This window comes from Lottia gigantea, assembly GCF_000327385.1.
Source record: "Lottia gigantea unplaced genomic scaffold LOTGIsca_6, whole genome shotgun sequence".
In the NCBI taxonomy this organism is placed as follows: domain Eukaryota; kingdom Metazoa; phylum Mollusca; class Gastropoda; family Lottiidae; genus Lottia; species Lottia gigantea.
In genome coordinates, this window is record NW_008710049.1 from 220,972 (window position 1) to 243,953 (window position 22,982).

At 33.9% G+C, this 22,982-nt stretch overlaps 3 protein-coding genes across 3 annotated transcripts; 2 read left to right on the forward strand and 1 right to left on the reverse strand.

Annotated features, from left to right (window-relative positions):
* Positions 1–7,465: 7,465 nt before the first annotated feature.
* Positions 7,466–11,334, forward strand: LOTGIDRAFT_229235 (hypothetical protein; the record flags this gene model as incomplete). The annotated part of the gene is made up of 4 exons (XM_009063737.1): positions 7,466–7,527; positions 8,362–8,450; positions 10,362–10,483; positions 10,733–11,334. The coding sequence occupies 4 exons, from the start codon at positions 7,466–7,468 to the stop codon at positions 10,964–10,966; spliced, it is 507 nt and encodes a 168-aa protein (XP_009061985.1). The 3' UTR covers positions 10,967–11,334.
* Positions 11,335–17,554: 6,220 nt separating this feature from the next.
* Positions 17,555–18,364, forward strand: LOTGIDRAFT_154515 (hypothetical protein; the record flags this gene model as incomplete). Its single annotated transcript, XM_009063738.1, has 1 exon — positions 17,555–18,364. One exon carries the CDS (start codon positions 17,555–17,557, stop codon positions 18,362–18,364), a length of 810 nt encoding a protein of 269 aa, XP_009061986.1.
* Positions 18,365–19,296: 932 nt separating this feature from the next.
* LOTGIDRAFT_229236 (hypothetical protein) lies at positions 19,297–20,232 on the reverse strand. The gene has a single exon (XM_009063739.1). The coding sequence runs from the start codon at positions 20,215–20,217 to the stop codon at positions 19,396–19,398; it is 822 nt and encodes a 273-aa protein (XP_009061987.1). The 5' UTR covers positions 20,218–20,232; the 3' UTR covers positions 19,297–19,395.
* Positions 20,233–22,982: the final 2,750 nt, after the last annotated feature.

Here is a 22,982-nt window from a genome sequence, read left to right on the forward strand (position 1 = left end):
TGATACTAACAAAACGAAAGTTATGGCGATGCCCAACACTAATTTACAGTCATAGGAAAGGTAATTTCATATTATGTTAGAAAAAACACATATTCGGGGATGTGGAAAATCCCCAGGGCCTACACACTAGTAGTTATTATCATCACAACATCCAACATAGGGTGGAATAGAGGCAGATGTTTCGGACTTCAAAATGGGGAGATGTACGCAATTGTTAATAATTGTTTTGAAAAGTAGAAAATATAGAAAACGGGTTAGGTGTAAAACGCAGAGCTCTGAGAAATAATAAACAGGACGTAAGACAATCAAATTAACATACATGAATATAAATTACGCAGATCCCTGACCTAGTTATTCTAATTGCATATGTATATACTTGAAGTTCCGTTAACTTTGATTGCACAACACTTGCGGTTATTTGACGTCAAAATATTATCAAACAAATAAATTTGTTTTTATTGCACTTAAAGAGTTCCTGATATATGACGTAACTATCGTTAGAGATAACACATCTTTAAAAACTGTACTGAAGGATTGTGATAAAAATGAAATTTAATTAACGAACTTCCGTGTTCTAGTCTACATGTGAAGTAAGAGGATAAATACTTTCCACTTCCAGGTCCAATTCAAAATATGTCAATCCACGCTCCTTTCGGGCCAAATAAATAGAAAATGAAATTGTCCTGCTATTTCAATGTTTATTCTTAGGATTGTAACACAAGTGGCGCTAATTTGAAATCAAAAGTACAAAGTATATGAAATTTCCCCAATATACCACTATGTACTATCAACCTTAAATCTAAGTAAGTTTAATAATACTCGAATGTCAAGCTATTACGCACTTCTTACATTTACCTTGATTGCACTAGTCTTCTATTATGGACGTTTTTAAATGAAGCAATTTGATTGGATTGTACGCAGGAGAATACATCCTATCAGAGACTTCGACAGAAAGTCTGTGAACACAAAGCCATATTGTTCACAACCTTTCTGTCTAAGGCGTGATTGGCTGAATTTGCTGACGAACAATCCAATCATATCGCTGCATTCCGTGATACAAGAATATTATGCTATTGCAGTTACGTATAAGTACCCAGTTAATAATAGTTTTATATTGTGAAGATGAGTAGTAATATAGTTTCCTGCAGTACCCTATCAGTTACCTACATTTCTTACACGGATTAATGATATACCTTAATGAAACCATGATTTACATTAGAAAACTACTCAGTACTGCCTTCAATACTTACTTAGCACTTACTGGGCACTATGATTTACTTCCAGTCCAGTACTTACTTGGTTTTATGCTGCTATGATTTACCTTGAGTATTTAGGCCTACTTGTATGTTTATTCTATGATTTAGCACTTACTTAGATGAAACTGTGATTGACATTATATATACTTCGTTTAATACTATCTTGATATTTACCTTCAATACCTATTTGGTTTGCTGGTACTTTGATTAACCTCTGAATACCTAAATGGTTTGGTGATATTATTATTTACGTTCTTCCTTATTCTAGGATACGATGATTTACAATATTACCCACTTTGTTTAATGGTACCATGATTACCCTTCAATACTTACTTAGTCTTATGACACTATGATTTACCCTCAATATTTACTTGGTTTGTTGGTACTATTATTTACTTTTAAAAACCTAGTTGGTTTGCTTATTACGTTTAATACTTACCTAGTTTGACGAAGTCATTGGGTTTTTGCTTGGTTTGTTGGTACTAGGAATTCAATCTTAACGTTAGTTAATTGATACTTTGATTTACCTTACTTGCTTTGATAGCACTATGATTTACCTTACATACTTACTTGCTTTGATAGCACTGTGATTTACCTTACATACATACTTACTTGCTTTGATAGCATTGTGATTTATCTTAAATACTGTCGTGGGTTGTTGGTACTATGATTTACCTTAAATACTTACTTTCTTTGATAGCACTGTGATTTACCTTAAATACTTACTTTCTTTGATAGCACTGTGATTTACCTTAAATACTGTCGTTGGTTGTTGATACTATGATTTACCTTAAATACTTAATTGCTTTGATAGTTCTATGATTTATCTTAAATACTTACGTGGTTTGTTGATACTTTGATTTATCTTTGGTAAATTCAATTTTCATATCGCATTAAACCTTTACTTTTTTTGTATTCATATCTGTACATGATTTTTATATGCAGATTGAATTGAATAAGGCGCATGTGTTGTCTGAATCCATGTATAGATTTGAAATTATGTTTTTATTAACAAGAACGATTCAAACCGGACTGAAATTTGTGTACTGTAACTTTTCCTGAAAGTTGGACATCAGGATTTGCATTGGAAATTGGGTTAAGAAAAAAAGATTTCAGATCAACCCACTTACAAATAAACTGTTATCTAACTTCCGGCTTCGTGAGTAGGCAGTGGAGTTTTCCCCAACATAAATTGTTTAGTTATCAGCTGACGACAATCAACATATGTCAGTTAATTTCCCGCCTTTTACTAGATAGTGTTTTAATAAGTACACATATTTGAGCTATAAAACAGTAATATTCCACGAGACCATGATACTTTTTTAAAAATCAAGTAAAAATAGCTTGTAGTTCGGAATATTTTGAAGGCTATAGACACCTCTAAACAACGTTTAGGTTTATAAGCATCTAAACTCATGATGCATTAGCAAACTACAGATCACAGAAATTTATAGTTGTAAATGTTTATTCTATTATAAATTTATTGTTTTGTAAAGGGATTTCAATTGATGGTTCATTGTTACATTTTTAGCAACGACATAATCCTTCGTCACCGTGGGCTTATAATACCAATTATTATAAATATGGATATGAATTTGAGATAAGTCACCTATTTCCGAATATTTTGTTGTGCTATCAATTCTTTTGTTCCCAAGGAGTATTTCCTGTGGCTATGTCCGTGATGATAATAGAACTGGCATCATCTTAAGGAATTCGTAAACAGAATTCCAGTCAGAGGTCTTTGACTTGATGACGTACTGTTTTGATTCTCAAAGAACCATGACGAAATACCAGCGAGGTTTTCTCGTAACCTGAAGACATAAAAACAGTGATATCTTTCACCGCCTGTAGACCACGAGCTGATAAGAAAGACGGAACGTGCTGGAGAATAAATTACTCGACATTTCTGGCTTCTGTTTGCTTGAAAGTTATTTTAATTATATAGGTCAATATCCATCTTATATTTATCAGATGTTATAATGAACTCACGTTACTTTCAAACCATAATTCAGTTGCTTAAATTCACGACTTCAACAAAAGATTGAAATGTTGCTTTTTAAATTTCGGTAAGCGATTTCTGTAAAAATTTAGTGTTCTGAACTACACTTCCCCTTGCTTTCCCTTTCCTTCAATATAATAGTCTTTTCAATACTCAGTAGCAAAACAATATAAAACAATTCACCAGATATTTTTGTATTGTTTATTAATCTAGAGACATAAACTCTTGTTACTTCAGTCAGCATGAGCAATCAGATGAATGTCTTTTATTTCGTGTTAAAAAGTGGCATGCCAAAATCTATGCTATGGGCGTAAGACACTAAAACATCAGATACATAATATAATGACCATGTGTAAGAATATATCATTTGGATTAACAAATACTGAGTTAATGATATTGAATCGTCTAAAGTTGGAAGATAGGTACCTGGTGTTAGTGGTCATACAAGCTTTTTCAATGAAATTCACAGAGGACATAAGCCTTTCTGGAACACTTCTATTTGCACCATTCAGATTTCCCTTCCGACTGGATTAGATTAAACGTCCTATTTGCGAACAGGAAGTTTCTCTTGTAAATATAGAACATGTATATGTTCAAGTGAATCTAGTTAACAATTTGAAAAGTGAACCGATCGATTATCTTATCTACATCTGCGTTTCAAACAAGACATTATTAGTCAGATTTGAAGGTCTGAAATGCTCAGGGCAACCTGAGGTAAGTCACAAACAAATCAATGTACTAACGTATTAGCTCTGGCGATCAATATAAGACCTGCGTCACAAGATAAGAAATCCAAGTAGTAGAATGGTTGACGAAGTGAAAGCCATAGATAATGGACTTGACCCATAAAAGAATAGTTAACTCAATTCTAGCTTTTCATTTCTTGTTTTGTCTAAAATTCAAATCATGAAGAAATCGGAAAACCTCAGAACATGTTGGTTATCATATTTATCCTGAAAGAGCGAAAATAGGTCAAACAAATCACACTTTTAATTTCTTTGAATAAAATTCAAGTTGATTTCATCAGATGTTGTTCTGAGACTGGCGAGTTCATCCGACAACCCTATTCAGATATTATAGCCATATAGGACTCAGACCACTAAAACATTTTATGTAAATGATATTATATGTATTCAGTGTTATTTTTAGAAACGCTCATTTCCCTTTCCTTTTAGGGTTTTAGACCAATTTTTGGTCTAGATTTGGAATTTGATGTCTGAAATGGCATTTTCTGTCAGATTTTGTGAGAGATGATGAAAGAATTTCATGTGGAAGGATAATTCTAAAAATAGTCGTTTTGTATGCAGTGCGGGTGTTGATAAAATGTAGTGGTCTACTTTCAGTTTGCCTAGCTCAAGATTTTCTTGGTCATTGTATATTGAATTTTTGTCCAGAAATTAGGTATTGGCCAGGCTTCCATGTAATTTAATGGAATGTTTTTAACGAGATGTCTGGGAAAAGTTATAGGAGGTTGAATGTCGTGATTTAACATGGAAACAGATAGAAAATGAATTACCGGTCCGAGTCCATATTAGCTATTAGAGGAAGGGACATTACTCTAGTTTCATTTCACGAAACGACAATGGACTGCTCCCTCCCTTTTGGGGTTTTTGCATGCCTATTTTTGACTCATTTTCGGTCTAGCCCTGGTATTTTATGTCTGAAATTGCATTTTCTTTCAGATTTTATGAGATAATGAGAAATTTATAGGCGGAAGAATATTTCTAGAAATAGTTGTCTTGTGATCAGTCCAAGTCAACTGGGTGTTGATATCCGGTAAAGGTCTACTTTCAATTTGACTAGTTCAAAATTTTCATAGTCATCATATATTGATTTTTTTGAGGAGTATTTGTCAGGCTTTCATTCGACATATTAGAAAGTTTTCAACGAGATTTGTGGAAAAAGTTATAGAAGGTTGATATAACATGGAAACAGATAACAAATGAAATACTGGAGTGTGTCCGCACCAAACTCTGTTTACAACCTATCAAATGATGAAACAGGGGTTCCTATCACAGGCTACTGATGAAGAACAGTTACATGGAAAATCAAATTAACGAATTTTTTGTCAAAGGGAAATGATTAAACTGTTATTTAAGTTAACATATACATAAATCTTACTAAGTAAGCAAAGATTTCCCTGCCCAAATTGTTTTCACTGTGTGGTTGCTTAGTCTTCGGAACGTTAGCTAATGCATGGATCAAATGAAAACAGGTTGGTTTTATAAAGTCATCGTCTTATTCCTTATATTTCAAAACAAACCATTTTGAAAGTTTTATATTATTATCCTGTAAATAAAAGATAAAGCATATTGTAACAAATACGCAAATTCATTTCGAAACACGCAGTGTGAATTTAACATTGGAAATCATTTAACATCATACATTATATGTTATTTTTTATACGCCCACATGAAATGAGGGGCGTATATTGCCGTCCGTTGGTATGAGTGTTCGTAATCACCCAAGGATGAACCCTATCGAAAATCAGAAGAATCGAAAAATATTTAGTATGAGTTATTGCCCTTGTTCTTGAAAACGCGTTCAATTTTTAGCTCGTAAACATTCTAGAAGGGACAATTCTTGATGGATTTTAACGAAACTTGGCATGAGTGTTTGTAATCACCCAAGGATGAACCCTATTGAAAATCAGAAGAATCGAAAAAAATATTTAGTATGAGTTATTGCCCTTGTTCTTGAAAACGCGTTCAATTTTTAGCCCCTAAACACACTAGAAGGCACAATTCTTGACAGATTTTGACAAAACTTTCTTATGAGTGTTCGTACTCACCCAAGAATGAACCCTATTGAAAATCAGAAGAATCGAAAAATATTTAGTACGAGTTATTGCCCTTGTTCTTGAAAACGCTTTCAATTTTTAGCTCGTAAACACTCTAGAAGGAACAATTCTTGATGGATTTTAACGAAACTTGGCATGAGTGTTTGTAATCACCCAAGGATGAACCCTATTGAAAATCAGAAGAATCGAAAAATATTACGTTTGAGTTATTGCCCTTGTTCTTAAAAATGCGTTCAATTTTTAGCTCGTAAACACTCTAGAAGGCACAATTCTTGATGGATTTTAACGAAACTTGGCATGAGTGGTTGTTATCAACCAAGGTTAAACCCTATTGAAAATCAGAAAAATCGAAAAATATTTAGTATGAGTTATTGCCCTTGTTCTTGAAAACGCGTTCAATTTTTAGCTCGTAAATACTCTAGAAGGCACAATTATTGACAGATTTTGACGAAACTTGATGTTAGTGTTCGTAATCACCCAAGGATGAACCCTATTGAAAATCAGAAGAATCGAAAAATATTTATTATGAGTTATTGCCCTTGTTCTCGAAAACGCATTAATAATAAAATCTTTAATGACAAGGGTGATTCAATTCTTAGCTTGTAAACACTCTAGAAAAGACAATTCTTGACGGATTTTGACGAACGTGTTTGTTATCACCCAAGGATAAACCCTATTGAAAATCAGAAAAATCGAAAAATATTTAGTATGAATTATTGCCCTTGCTCTTGAAAATGAGTTCAATTTTTAGCTCGTAATCACTCGGTGTGAATGTCCGTAATCACCCAAGGATGAACCCTATTGAAAATCAGAAGAACTGAAAAATATTTAGTATGAGTTACTGCCCTTGTTCTTGAAAACGCTTTCAAATTTAGCTCTTAAACACTAAAAGTCATGATTGTTACTGGATTTTGACAAAATTTGCTTTTAATATTCAGTTCCGCGCTGAAGATTGAATATTTGCCTTCTAAAGTTTTCATGAGCTAAAAATTGAACACGTTTTCAAGAACAAGGGCAATAACTCATACTCAATATTATTCATTATCATTATCGTTGAATATTTCATACTGGTGATTGTTACTGTACTGCTAAATATATTTATTCAAAATCAAAGCTGCCAGTGGGAGTATATTACCTTGCCTGGCAAGCTATCTTTATTCATATTAGTTGTTAACAATCTCAACAAGATCATCGGTGATATATAGCAATAACTATATAAAGAGATCTTTGGAATAAGCGAATGCCAGACTTCGACTTTCATCTATGTACATGGTTTGAATACAACTATTACAAATGCAATTGCATTACTACAAGCAATAATTTTCTATACAAACACTTCCGCTTTATTAAGGTCTCAACAATCGCTATTACAAAACCTATTTTACTCCAAAGTGGATGCCATGATACAATATGAAAGCTGGCCAAAGTAAAACCGAGTGGAATAGCAAAACCTGTGGTGCACTAAGTTTCAAGTAAGCATGACCTATAATATGGCCGCTTGGAAAGTAATATTAAGTAGCGTCAAGGAAAGGTTAAAGCCAAATGATCCTATACTAATAAATACCATCTAAAAATTAATTCTCCCTACTACAAAATATATCACTCAAGCCATTATATAGAGCGAAGTTAGTAAATGGGAATTTTGCTGAGAGAAACTCAACTAAATTATTCAAGAAATGGAGGCAAAAGAGAAAAATCAATACAGGTTTCGGTGATTTGCTTCCAAGTCTAATAGAACGATAGAACGTTGTGTCGACTGGTTCGATTTTCTACTAACTATCTTATCTACTGTGATGAACCACTTGTTATTTACTTCTTGAACGTTTGTTAGTGGTTGTTTTCTTGTTGAACAATTATAAAATCTTACATTACGCTTTCTGCCGACATAATAGAGAATTTGTTAAAGGAAAAAGAGTATGTTGTAGAGGATGACCTATGATTATAGTGAACTGCAGAATGAATCATCTAAACACGTGGTGGGCTTTTAGCCTTTAGATATTAAAATAGATGTGGTAACGATATAGGTAAGTACATAATAAAAATTGATAATAGGATGTAGCTTTCTGAACAATGTCACACCTAGAAGCACCAATAATATTCCTAGATCAGGTTTTTTTTTGCGTATCCCACTCAATATGTGCTTTCATCCACTCGCTTGTACTTTGTCTATATTCAGAGCACATCTTTTCATTTAAAACAGACAAAAGTGTTGCGTTGCGTGGCGTATGTTACTCTTTTTATTTCTAATATATTTAATGTAGTATGTTAAAGGTACACTTTAGTAAAACATAAACTGTATTTTTCAGTTATGTTAAAAATATCATGAGTTGGTTTGTGAACATTGTGGTGTGTTTAACCTTATTACTTCCGGTGAAATCTGCTGTCACAACCCTAGGTTTGTTTCCTTTTTTCTACACTGACTTTATAACAGGGAATATTGATTTCGAGCTTTCGTGGGACATTACAAAACATATTTATTTTCTGTGACAGAGGAAATGTGGTGAATCTAATTAACATATTGAGATGAGATGTCGACTGTTTTTAAGTTTGTAATTCTTTAGGGACTTTTTTCTAGTTTTCCTCACGTTTAGTACTTTCATGTCGTCGTTAGATCTCAAAGGGTCGCAGTGCGGTCGTCGTTAGATCTCAAAGGGTCGCAGTCCGGTGTGACGGGGCTATTAAGAAGCAGTTCGTTAATTTACAACAATCTTGAAAATTGACATGCTGTAAAGATTGATCTGAGATATTTAACTACAGTAGACTAGTCTGTTTACGTGAACACTTTAGTGAGTTTGAGTTCCCGTTCGTTTAATCATTTTAGCTCTTTTATAAAGAAGTTTCACACTGACTGCGACCAATTGCGATCTTACGGCGAATAAAAATCTATGTGTACTTGATATGCAACCTGCAAACATATTGCGTCTCTGATAAAATCTATGGGCTCGGTGCTCTTCATTTTTATTGCGTTTATTGTGAGATGTTACAACGCCTGTCTTTAGTAATTCTCGATTCCGTGTCGATTTTAACGGCGATTATTGGCGACAATATCGCCAACGCTATGTGACGCTTCCTTCACGCTAATACCACAATTATGGCAACCTTACCATGCTCTGAGCTAATTTTCTGTCGCCGTAGCAGTTTAGTAGGAACGCCTTTCTGGTGTGACGGTTCTTGGATAAATTATGTACAATGGTAACTATATACATTTCTACCAGAAGAACAGACTTTCTATATTGTTATCATGCACGATTTCAAAACCTGAATGTCCATTTTGTGCAGAAAACTCTTGTTAATATTAATTAATTTTATTAAATATATAAGGACTTCGGATTAATATTAAATGAGAAAAGAAATGACGTAAATTCTCAGTTGTACTTATTTTCCTTATTACTTAGTTTGAATGCACGTGACAACATGATAAGGCAAATTTCTCTTCGGATATGCTAGACAATGTAATATAGATGTTATAAGTGAACTTGGTCTGGTCACAGGTGGGGGTTGTATACTATAATATATATTATCATGTATTTAATTGAAACATTCGCTAATTAATCAATAACTCGAATAGACAATAGTCATTTGCCCTGGGAACTAAGAGTATTGCTAATATATTATCTGTATTGGAACATTGAACAACGTTTTAATAGCCTATATATTCGAGTGCATTAGGTTTTACACGATTTGTAGTATATTTATTGAATTGTACAATTCCACTTGATAATGTACTAAATTGATTCAATAAACTATTCAACGTTTGTTTTCAGTTACCATTAGTCTAATGAAAATGTAAACATTTACAATATCTTAAAATGTTAGTGATATTTGTGTCATTAAAGGGTATATAAATCTTTAATTTGAATTTGATTTGTATGTAACGTCAATATATTTTGTTTGGGACCAGGTCTCCGCGTAATTTCTTAAATAAGCTACATTTTCAAGTTCAAAAAAATATTCCGATTTGTATTCCAATGCCTTTTGGCTAAACCAAATCCGATTAATCCAAATAAACGAGTCTTATAAACAATAGCACATACAAATGATCTATTTATTTTTAACATGATTATGCAACAGTCTACTACATTTAAGTTAGAATTGACAGCTTTCATATGACCCAATTATATTTTTTCAAAAAAAAAAACCCTTAACCAATAGATGCCAGAAAAATGCTCAGAATAAGTTTGGTTATATCACACCATAATCGTAAGTCATAACCAAAAAGTTATCTCTTCGCGTCCATAGATAACTAAAATATATTCACGTTTCGATTTCAACACTTTACATTGGTATTTTAAAACAATACTTTCAGACGATGCGGGCAAGAATTTGACGTGTTATTCCTGTTTCACCAGAAATGAACGTGGAGCCTGTGTTACCAATGCCACCACTGCTGATATCATATTATGTTCACCTGAAAACACGTATTGCAGGGTAAGTACTTCTTTATGACCCGTTTTAGGGGCTCCAGTTTTGCTAATTAGTTATGTATCCAAAGGGGAAAATTAATGTTGGCTGTATTCTATCCACACCACTACATGTATATGCAGGCTATAAATGTAGAGAGTTGTTGCGGGATACTTGAGCCTTGACACAGCATGGACAGCTTACTGTGGGGGCAGGTTGTCGCTTTCAATGATTAGTTGGTGTGTTTATTTCTATTCTTTTGGCTTGTCATTTCAGGTTTTCTTGCAGCAGACACAGGGTGTGTTTGTATCATTAGAGCGAGGATGTGCTAGTTCGTGTCGGAAAGGTTGTGGAACGTGGGGTGACGATATAGATCATGATGAATGTTATTCGTGTTGTAGGACTGATTTATGTAATACTGGAAATACGGGATTGAGGACAAGATTATCTTTTTATTCTCTGATAAACTCATTTTTTCTTGTTGCGTCCACAATTTGTGTCCGAATGTAGCAGTACAGAATATACTTATAAAAGCTCAAGATGTTGTGTCCATTTTATTTTCAAAAAGGTCCTGATCATATGTATTTCTTTCAGCTCGCAAAGAAAGCGGTACAGAAACCACAAAAAAACTAAGAAACAATCTAAGGACGAGATAATTTATTTGTCTGCCCCTGCAATGTTTGACAAATTTCGAACACAAAGCATCATTTAAGATGAAGTATTTAAAAGGCAGATAGAAAACGAATTTCTCTGAATTATGTATTTAGTATCTTCTGCCCAATTTAAACTCCGGCATGAAATAGGGAACGCATATCGTACACCAATGGTGAATTTGTTTATTATTACCTTAGGATGAAATTAAAATATATAAAAAGTTACCGCCCTTGTTTTTTTTAAACTAGTTCAATTCTTAGCTGCAAAAGGCCCAATTCTTGGATTTTGTCGAAACTTGATGAAACCGTCATCATCACCTTAGTATGTACTCTTTTGAAAAAAAAGAAAGCCCTTGTTTTTCGACTCGCTCGTGACGTATTTGGACAAAACTTGGTGAAATTATTTATTTTTGCCTAAAGAAGAGTCCTTATAAAAACTTTAAAAAAGGTTCTAGAAGAAATCAATGACTAAAGGTTCCATATCGTTGTTTTGCTGTTATCTGTTTGCCAAATTTTCCTAATCAAACAAATCTTGTAGTAGGTGTATGTTACCATGTCTGGTCTGTATAATGCTGCCTTATGAATGTTGTATTCAGTGTTTTATGTGAAATGACTGTAATGGATTTGTGAGTGAAACCCTTCTATACCATATCGGCCTCAAATTTCCATTCTCTCTAAATGTTTGAATCATTATATAACCTTTATAAGAAAAACCAGTTACTTAAATCATTCACTGATAAATTATCGGTAATCCGTTGACGACTTTCAAGGTAATGATGACACGTGCCGTGACTAATAATTCAAGGCATAATAACTGATTCAATTAAAAAATCGATTTCCATTGTTTGACTGATTGAACATTACTCCATTAACATTTACTAACTCTTATGTGGACTGACTTTTGACTATTCTATCATTTACAAAGTTTAAATTGCGATAAATTAGCTGATCTTCAACAATAATCATCTACATCTCGTAACTTTGGCATCGTATCACGAATACGGGTCTTATCAGCCCGTAATAGATTTAGCCGCATGACTTCGTTTTGTGGGTGTGGAAATAAGATTGGTGCTATTTGAATCTGATCCCAATCAGATCGGTAGAACGGAAATGAGGACATTTAAAGAAAACACAAAATCGCTTTGGCGCCGCCCGTTTGAAGACATAACGACACATTTTTTCCACGTAAGGTTTGACAAATGAAGGTCGTGGGTTTGAACACGATTGGACGATTGTACATCTAATTGTTAAAGTCAGTGGTGAAATTAAGAGCATCGATTAGGAAACTGTGAGTTCTTACCGTGAAAGGAAACACGAAATCATCGCTGGTTATAAACGGAAGGGAATTTCAATTGTGATGGTTTGTTTTATCATGCCTAACCAGATTTGATCCTTGAAGTGCTGATACATAGAAAGAATTAAGATCTCATCAAACAAGAGTCAGAACCTGCACCCTCTATTACTTGGGCTAAGTATGGAATTTTTGTCATTGCCAATGAACCATCGTTTTGTTAAAATATAAGAAGATACAAAAACATATTCATGAAGTCAATGAAGTTCATGAAGGACAATACTGGATATTGACCTGGCCCTCATATGACATATAGGAAAGTTTTCAACGAGATTTCTGGAAAAAAGTTAAAAGGTTGAATTTGGAAGAGATACTACATGAATTAGTAGAGTCCGTAAAAGCCCGGATTGCGACCATTTGCGATCTTACGACGATTTAGTCGACAAACGTGAAGAAAAGGCGAGAAAAAGTTCCTTATAATTACAAATTCTACTAAAGTCGCTATCAACTTGCGACCACATTGCGTTCCAAAGGCGCGTTTCTAATAAAATCTATGGACTTGGTGCACTTCATTTTATTGTTTTATTGAGATTTTTATCTAAAGACATTCTCGGTTCCGTGGCGATCTCAACGTCGATAATCACAATGGCGCTAACCGTACGGTACGATCTTACGCTTCCTTCACGCTTATACCACGATTATTACGACCTAAACCTGCTCTGAGCAAATTTTCTGTCGCTGTAGCAGCTCAGTAAGGATGCTTTTTCGGTGTGATGGCGCTATTAGATGTAAATTTATCATTTATGCTGATTTATAGTCTTATCCTTGTCAGTTTTTGTCAATGCTAGGTCCAATTTCTGCTTTATCATACTTCTTGAACTAAATGAAACTAACCAGATTTCTTTGATTAGATTTTTTTGAAATTATGTATGAGTACATTGAATAACAATGCGTTTGGTCCAAATCATTGTTGTATATATTGTTCAGTGAAAATAAAGATTTTTGCCATTTTCCTACAGTTTTTAGTGTCGAATATGAAATTAATAGTGGTCTGTTATTGTCGTTAAGGGAAGCAATAACGCGTCTGAAGCGAGACCAAGGCTACCGCTTCATTGATTTACATTTAACTCCGACATTTCGGTACCCCTTCAGGGCTTTCAAACACTGTTGTGAATTTCAGTGAATATTACAAAACACATTCCAAAGCAGACGTGTTCCACGCGTACTAACTTGTTTTAAGAATTGTGCCAACATTTGAAAAGCTTTTCTTCTTGTTTTTTTTTTAATGAAAAAGGATATATCAAAAGAATAAATGTTTGTATTGAACCAGATTGTCGATCAATTCTCAAGTTAGTTTACTATCTAGAAAATCTTTTGAAGCCCTTATTAATTTCTTTCTTTTATAATATTCTTTAGCGACACCATATACATTTCAAAATATTGATTTTGTTACCAGTTGAAATTTTAGTATATTTACTGTATTCAGAATTGTGCCTTTCATTAATTGTAAGTCAATGGTTGAAACTTCATATACATGCATTGGAAATCGCTGTAAACTTTTTGTTATCTAGTTGTAAACAGTTGTTCCCTTACTTTATTTAAATATGCAGTAATGCCCTACAGTTAAAGCTGAACATAGACTATATAAACAATATCAAATTGTTCGAAATTCGCTTCTTACGGCAAACTTTAAGGGTATGTAACCTATGTGAACTACGTGAGTTAAATATAAAAGTCTACGATTGGCATCTGGTGGAAAGAAAAGAATAATAATTTAAGTAGATTAAGTACTCCTCAACTTGTGATTGTAAGTCTAGTGCTTGACTGTAATTAATCGTTGATATCATAAAGAATGAAATGAATATGTATGTGTTGTACTGATATTAGGTTTGTCAATTAGATTTGTCACTTAAATCTACAGACAATCTATATAAAAAGATAAATAATATTGTGAATAGACGTCATTGTGATCATATTCATTTATAATTCAGTCTGATGTGCTTTTATGACGTTCCTTCACTGAAAAGTTTACAAAATTCCCTGTACAGTCTGATACAATGCTAAATTAAAGGGTTTAGAATGTTAATATTTTTTTCATAATGCGATATTTTATGATCAGACCTTAATGACAATCATATAGTTTTTAGTGGTTCAAGACATAAACCTGTGCATATATAACTGCTTCACATCGTTGATTTTGTCCTCTTTCGACATTGTCCTTCTTCACTAGTCTAATATTCTACATCAATTTACAATTACCACAGTCTGACAGCTGCCATGTATTTTACTTGATATAAGAAAATTAAGAAACCAATTTAATCGTGGTATGACGCACGAGGAAGAAATATTACTGGTTTCATCAGGTGTTTTTGTCTTACGGTATGACAAAGAGAATGCCATGTTTTTTCTTCATTTGATGGATGGCCATTTAACTATGTTTTCAGCATCGACATCCTGACTTTACTGATAAAGCTTTAAATATTCGAGCTTCATCATCATTTGTTATACCCCATAAAAAATCCCATTTCGATCCCAGATCACATGCCGATCGCTATGATGCTTATTTCTTATTGGAACAACTTTATAATGCGGTAACAAATAGCATATAAGGTATTACATGATATTATTAGCAGAATATTTCTATCCTCGGGTATTAGGTCCAAAGTATGCTTCAAATCACAAGTGATGCATACCTTTCAAACTGTATATCATAAACAAGCCTAAATTTATCAATCGAACTATGTTTATTAGGCCATAATAAAACTTGAATCTACCGCTACGTTTTATTTTAAATTTGTTATGACAGCATGTTTTTATTGACTCCAATGATTGATTGCTAAATTCCGTAGATGGAAAATTTTTCGTAAATTTTTATCTTCCAAGAATTCCCTAAGCTTGACTTTATTTACCGGATACATGTAAAGAATAAGAACATTGGCATTCCAGAGCATCACTGATGAACAAAACAAATCTAAGACAAAAAGCTTTTGCGATAAATTCATTAATTGTCTTGTTTATCAAGACATTTCTTATTGATTTATACTTCAGAAAGGACCAGTTAATCGTAGCTAATAATGGAAATAAATCGATTATCAGCAGACATGCGCGGCAAACATCCTTCTGGCAAATATTAGCAGACGAAGAATAGTGGAAGCAGAAGTAATGATGTCACAGAACGCGATGACCTTTTGGTAGAATGTTAAGAATTGCGGAATATGAAAGAGTAAAATTGAAATGATACTTAACAGTGAAGAATGGAATATCAGTCAGCATGAAAATCGTTTACGACAAATTTTTAATGATTTTCTTGACAATTTTGTACTGGTGTCAAGTCTCAGCAGGTAGGGATAACTTTTAGTATCGCTTAAGTTTATAGATTAATCCATAGCACATGCAACTTTTTAATAACCATTCGACAGCCTTTATTTTCTATCAACGATGAACAATCACTTGGAATAACGGTTCTTTTAATACTCGAATCATGCTATTACCATAGAAATTACCAGTAACGCTTCTGTTAACAAGGGTTTTAAAGAACTAAAAGAGTAATAGAGCAATTTTTCCTCGCTAACCGAAAGATTCGAAATCGACCTAACAAGCGCTTAGTAGTTAAGATGAGATTGTCGAAAATCTGCAGCTCCTCATCAAATTTGGGAATATAGACTAAAACAGATATTCCATAGAGTACAAGTATATCAAGAATATCGAGTAGCAAATTTCATCATGTAGTGTTATGTTTATAAGAATAATATTCAAATTATGTAATGGCGTATGGTTCAAATGCTCAACAATCCAGATGTCACTTAGTTAGAATTGTAGAAGGATTTTGAAACCAGGCTTACTATCTATAGAAATAGAAATTATAATGTACGGAATTTAGCAAACAACAATCAAAAACGTTTGCTACAACTCGTGTTAAAGTATTGAAGGGATTGAACAGAAAAAATAATTTAATCTCGTCTATCCAGTGATATCAGCTACTTTCATTCTTAAATGAATTCGGAAAAGTTCAACATCAGGATGATTGATGAATAACAGCATCTAGTCTGATAGCTTATGCAGTGTATTTCAAATATAGTCTTTTAACTGTGTTATATTTTATATCATTGTAGCACGTGTGTATTTAGGGGATAATGTTTGGGCCTCCACCGCTACTAGTACGCTCTAAAATCCTGAAGGGGAGCCGAGATGCTCGGATGCCCCCACGTCAATGAAATCCTTTGTACGCCACTGAACTTAGGGGACAATATTATTGCAGGCTCAATATTTCAATGTAATATCCCTTTATTTTACTGAACGCGGGCGTCAGAGTGACCATAATATCTGATTATTGTTAAACTATACAACATTGCCATTTCAAAGTTTTCGAAGATGGTCCTAAACATCACTTAGAAGTAACGATTTAACAATAAAGGTTTTCTTAAACTCTAGTATTCGTTTTACAAATGGACCAGGATTTTTACATTTATCATCTACACACAAGAACTTCCCTGTGAAATCTGGTACGAAATTTATCTGTGGAGTAAGGATGAACGACATCTATCCATGATATGAGTTGATATTAGGGCATTCCCATGATAGAGTAAACATTTGAAATTGCACAAAGTCGATATGCCATTATTCCGATTCGCTGTGTAACATATTCAGCTTCAAGAAAACTGCCAAGGGTTTCCGAATGCATCTAGAATGTCACTATTATTTATTTCCCTGAGATTCAAGTGACACATGGCATTAGATGTCATTATCAAACCCATCCCAATTTTTGGTTGATGATAATGATCCTGTAATATTTTCGCACGCAAATATATTTCATCATCACTTCACACCTGCATAATGTAAACCGACAACTATTGAGATACTTCTATCTTGATCATCTTACAATTAATTTTCTAATTTAGATACGAAATTACCGTCAAGTATTTACTCTGAAATAAGATGAAATAAAATTAAAAATGAATTGTGTGTTATTACCACGACATTCTGCAATTATTTATTATAACAGGGTGTTTCTCTACAATTTTAGGCACTATCGAATACAGAAATCATGTTCATGATGACAGAATAATGTTTTTTCGTAGGTATGTGAACTATTATAAGACAGTATAAAAGCTGGATCATTTTGATGGGTTTTAAAACGATCTTACCATTGTAACCATGATGTATTCACTGATATCCGTAGTTTCTGTTCTGTTACTAGGAGTTGTGTCCTGTGATCAGGAGCCTCCAAAGATTCCAGATAATATTACAAGAATAATTTTACATATACTTGAAAGTGATGATTTCAGTCAAGCAGTAACACCAATAGTGGAGGATAACGACGATACAGATAAAACCGACCGAGAAAGGAGATCTATTAGACATGGCTACCATTCACCTTATGTTGTTGGAAACTATCCTTATTCCGACCCATTCTATACGCCGAGTACTAGAACTGGTAACATCAACAATGGTGTTCTAGGAACAGGTGGAGCTATTAATACTGGTTATCTGGGACAAGGTCCTTATGGCGCATACACCAATAACGGAGCTGTGACCAACACACTTGGTGGACCAATCAATAACTATGGTACAGTTAGCGGTCTCAACAACGGACCAGTGACAAATTTTATAAGTAATTTTTATCCAGGAGGATGGTATTCCAGATCAGGGGAGATTACTCGAGATTATTACAGACAAGGCAGTTATGCGAACGCCTTATCTTATTTCAGGGTATTACCTTTACAGCAAGTCAGTCCATTAGTGAATACTGGTTACCCTGGGTATACAGGCCTATATACAACAGGGCGTAACTCTTACTCTGTTAACGTCTGTAGAAATTGTTATGGTGGTACCTCCGGTATTGGAGTACGATCTAATCTGGAACCCTACAACTTCCTGGAGAGACGATTCTTATTTGTTCCAGAATTCAACCCCGGTGTTTACAGAACAACCGGATGTGTCAGAAACTGCAATGTTGGATTATAAAAAGGAAGCTTTTGATCACACGAAATTATTCTAAATAAATATTTTAACAGATTCGTTACAAATGCCTTTTTTTAAATTAAATTGTATACCCCAACAAACAATGAGATCGTATTTCACAAATATCTGTCGATGATGACCTAATTTTTATCATCGAAATTGACAGGTGACTGCTGCAAGTATAGTTTTCGGTCAATTCTGATTAAACTTGGTAAATATCAAAAATCACAGGAAAGATTTTTAAATCCCGAACAGATCATGTTTTGAAGTTTATTCTATTTGTCTATATCTGATGCAATACGCTTTCACTATGATGATTACATTGCATGCCTTGTTATAATAATAAGTACCGGATATTGTTTATTTAAATCATGTATATTCAATGAGAGACAAATGTTCAATAACAGAATCGTTTTATAATTCATCTGTTTCTAATCATCCTCTACTTGTCATTTGCATACTGTCTGAACCAGGATATCTGATGGCTGTTGACCTCCTGTAGACGATCATTTTCCTACTTCTCAGAGAAATATGAAGCTATTGAAGAAGAAAGACATAAATCTACCGATTACCCTACATGTTAGTAAAATAGATAAATTTATGTAGAAAACGATCAATAGAAGTCAATCTCGCAATAATCTTAGATTTAAACGACATAATCGATATTAACTTCCGGTCCTTTCGTATCTAGTTTTCTTTCTGCTTCCGGTTCGTGGTCATTATTTGAGTATCATGACGTTTCACACCATAAATATCGTATAATGTCGGCAACTTTTATTATTTCATGTAATTTAAATGTAGTTTGTGTTAGTCGTACACCCGTTCCCACCCAAATATAGTAAATAATCTGATGCAACCTGATTTTCAGCTAATTTTTGAACGGATAGGTTACCATTGTTAAACTAATTAATACATTATCAAAACCAGGCAGACATAAAGACGTACAATCTTTTATTTCAAATGCATAGTTTATAATTTCAAAATATACAACTATATGTAAAATTGTCGCAGATAAACCAGTTCATTTCAATCTCCTAACAATGACCACCATGGCAGCCATCAGAATACCCTCCACAACTACCACCATAACAACCAGCTCCGACAGCAACAGGTGCAGCTGCTACAGCTACAGGTGCTGCAGCAACAGCTACAGGGGCTGCAGCAACAGCCACGGGTGCAGCTACTCTTACACCATATCCACCATAACCTACTCCATTACCATGGAAATTATTCACATTGATATTATTGACAGATGGTGTAAATACAAACTGTCTGGATAAATAATTATAGGGAGCGTTGTTACATCTAATTCCTATACCCGAATTACCACCATAACAACTTCCACATGCATTAACTGTGTACGTTCTACCATGACCACCAAAAAGTTGTCCACTGTAGCCACCTGACACCGGATGAACACTGACAAGAGGAAGTGCTTTGAAATAATTCATACAATTTCCATATCCCCCAGTTCTATAGTAGTTATGGACGATATGGTTATTCTGATATACAACTCTTCCTGGGGTAAAGCAACTTGAGAAACGCACTCCTACTCCAGGATAGGAACCACAACCTCCACCACCACCAAAGTAACCAGCAGATCTCTTCTTTCTCGGATCTGAATCTCCCTGTTCATCTCCACCTACTGGCACAGTGGTGATGTTGACAAAGCCGTCTTTCTCGAAGACTTTCAGAAGCGTATCCAATGTTTCTTTATCCCAAAACTCGGTTCCCGATACATCTACTGGAGGGTGAGTCGGTGCATCAGTGGGAACTTCAGCATCATTTGGATCAGCATATGGCTGTGCTGAAACGGCTCCAATGATAAGAAGGAATACCAATGTAACAATAGCCATTCTAACAAGAAAGGATCACCGATAGCAATGATACCCAATGTCTCTCATTTTAGTCTTATATACTTTTCAAATTTAAATTATTTCCTACTCGAAATCAAAAATTGTAATTTTGAGGTGTCAGATTAATTTGTTTTGTTTTAAAGTAAATTGAATCAAGATAGGAAACGTTTTGGATTGTTTTCGTTTATTGATTCTTTGTTGTTGACAATGATGAGATGCAAATTTTTCTGAATTCTGTACTTGGGTTGAATGTCCTAATTTACAATCAAGAGATTAATGAATGGAATTGAAAATCGAAATGTTTAAAATCAATAAGCAGGCAATTACTGGTTTTTAAATTAATAGTTTTTAATGTCATGGTGAAACCTTTGTTTGTATTATTACGTGTATCTAGGAGATTTGAGTACACCCGGGTTCAGTATATATAATATGAAATATGTTGTATGTATTTAATCAATTTGTTTTAATTAATATCGCATCGTTTTCAAAACGTAGCATAACCTCTCCATCTCGCATACACCATCATAGTAACACCGGGCTTGTTAACTCATACTGATCCTAAGAAAGGCAAGATTTCTCTAAAATCAGACGTCTTAAGTAACTTTAAACAATTTCCAAACCTCCTGTTCAGATCGTTCTCAACCATTCCCATTCTAGACTTTCTTGATTAGGTGAGATTGTGAGAAAATTGTATTAAAGATTAACAAACCCTATTTGTTTTGTAATTTCTATTTTAGTACACAAGTTTCTTTTAATAACAATGTAATCAATTTCATAAACTAAATTTAGTTAGTCAATGTCAAGTCAAGAGTGAAGGTGCAGACTGTAATTAGCTTTGAGAACATCTAAGTTGTTAGTGCGAGTAAACCCAAACTCTGGTTCAAAACTTGACCCAGGTTGAATTAGGTTTGGCTGGAAAAAGAAGAAAAACTGGTGAGATAGTTGAAGAAACACCTGATGTTTTAAAGAAATTGAGTCTTCTAAATATCTGGTTAGCTATTTGATGCAGCTAGCCGTAGAGCTTCTACTGATGAAAAGTGACTTCAGTCTCGTCTTTGTCACCTCTGATGCCCGTCTTCATTAGCCCACATGTTGAAAATAAGTAGGACGTAAAACTACATTCATTTCAATTTGATTACTTGAAAACAATACAACCCCGCTTAGAATTTGCCACTTGAAAAAAGTCGCCAACATTCACTCTTCTAATGTTAGGAACAGACGAGCGTATTTACGCTAGATCCCGACGATTACAATCGAGAGCAAATTTTACGCCCCATTTTAAGGGACACACCAAGCGAATATTTTAGAGCGTTTATTACTCGGTAAAATTTTGCTGTCGACCACGTGTTTGGTATACGATAGCAGAGGAAGCCATATCACATGATATCAGAATCAAGTCAGATTGATTTCAGAAATATCGATCGCCCGAAAGAAACTGACACAGTACCGAATTCTTTGAGCGATTGAACAGAAATGCAACTCAATTTTATTGTATCAACGGTTGGATACCAACTCTTTGTAAAAGCATACGAGTATCAAAAATTTGACAGCGAAGTATTAGAGAATTGTATCCCTTTGATTTAAATTTGACATCAGGATATTTACCTTGCTATCAAGTCTAATGACTAATTGTTTTATAGGTGTCGTCTTACCTATGTTTCTATAATGGTGGTTAAATATTCAGATACAGTGAACTTGATCATTGTGTAAAATAAGTTTTAAACATTAAAGTGAGGGTTTGAGCCAGCTTTATAAAAACGGGAATTTTGTATTAAAGGATAAAAGTATAGGATAAAACACTTTCCTAGGGGATTTATGATATTTCAAATCACGCGTCGCGAGTGATTTTTCCGGGGTAAAGTTTTTAGATATCATGAAACCTAGAGGGAAAATGTTTTATCTGACTTATAAACCGGCAAGCACTTATTTGCTGATAAAAAAAACAATAAATAATAATGATCTACAAAGTCGGTATAATCTGATATTTCCCCCACAATAGGGAAACAATACGAATAAAATACTTACAGTGCAAATTGTAAGATAACACAAATAGCATGCACATACCAGTTGTTTTAAAAACTAAAATATTCTATTGAAGAGGCGACCAGGGAGTTATACTTTCTATTTCGCTATTTGAAAAGTTAGCCTTCACTTAAGTCAGGGATAATATGGACAATTTCCCTGGGATTTTATAAAAAAAGGTAATATTATATGAAGCGATATAAAAGCCTGCAAGAAAAAAACGAAGATGACACGGTTTATTAGACCAAAAATTGGAAATAGGTGCATTCTCTCCCTTGAATTACAAGACTGAATAATATATTGCATAGAATTCACGTTCAGAATCACCAAAAAAAAGAATAATTAAAGAATTAAAAGCTAGTGTGTCATTTGATACGGCCCGATTTAGATTTAGAATAAAGTCTGTAGTGTTTTGATTTCTAATTTGTAGTGTGGAATTCGGTAACTTATCATATAATACAATGATACTCTTCTACAATAATATTGTTTGCTTTAAAATCAAAACTTGAAAAGGTTCTTACATATAGTTCCTTGTTTTGTTGAAGATTTAATTACTAATTCTATCCTCACGCACAATAATTAATTGATATAATTTTATAACAGTGTAGGCTGCTGGCGCGTGAAGCTTTTACTAAAAGCATTTTTTTCCTCTTCAAATGTGCCGGATAATTTGACGTGTTCTGAACGACATAACCTTCATTATAGTGTAGACGATAAAAAACAGCACAGTACTCATAAAATTA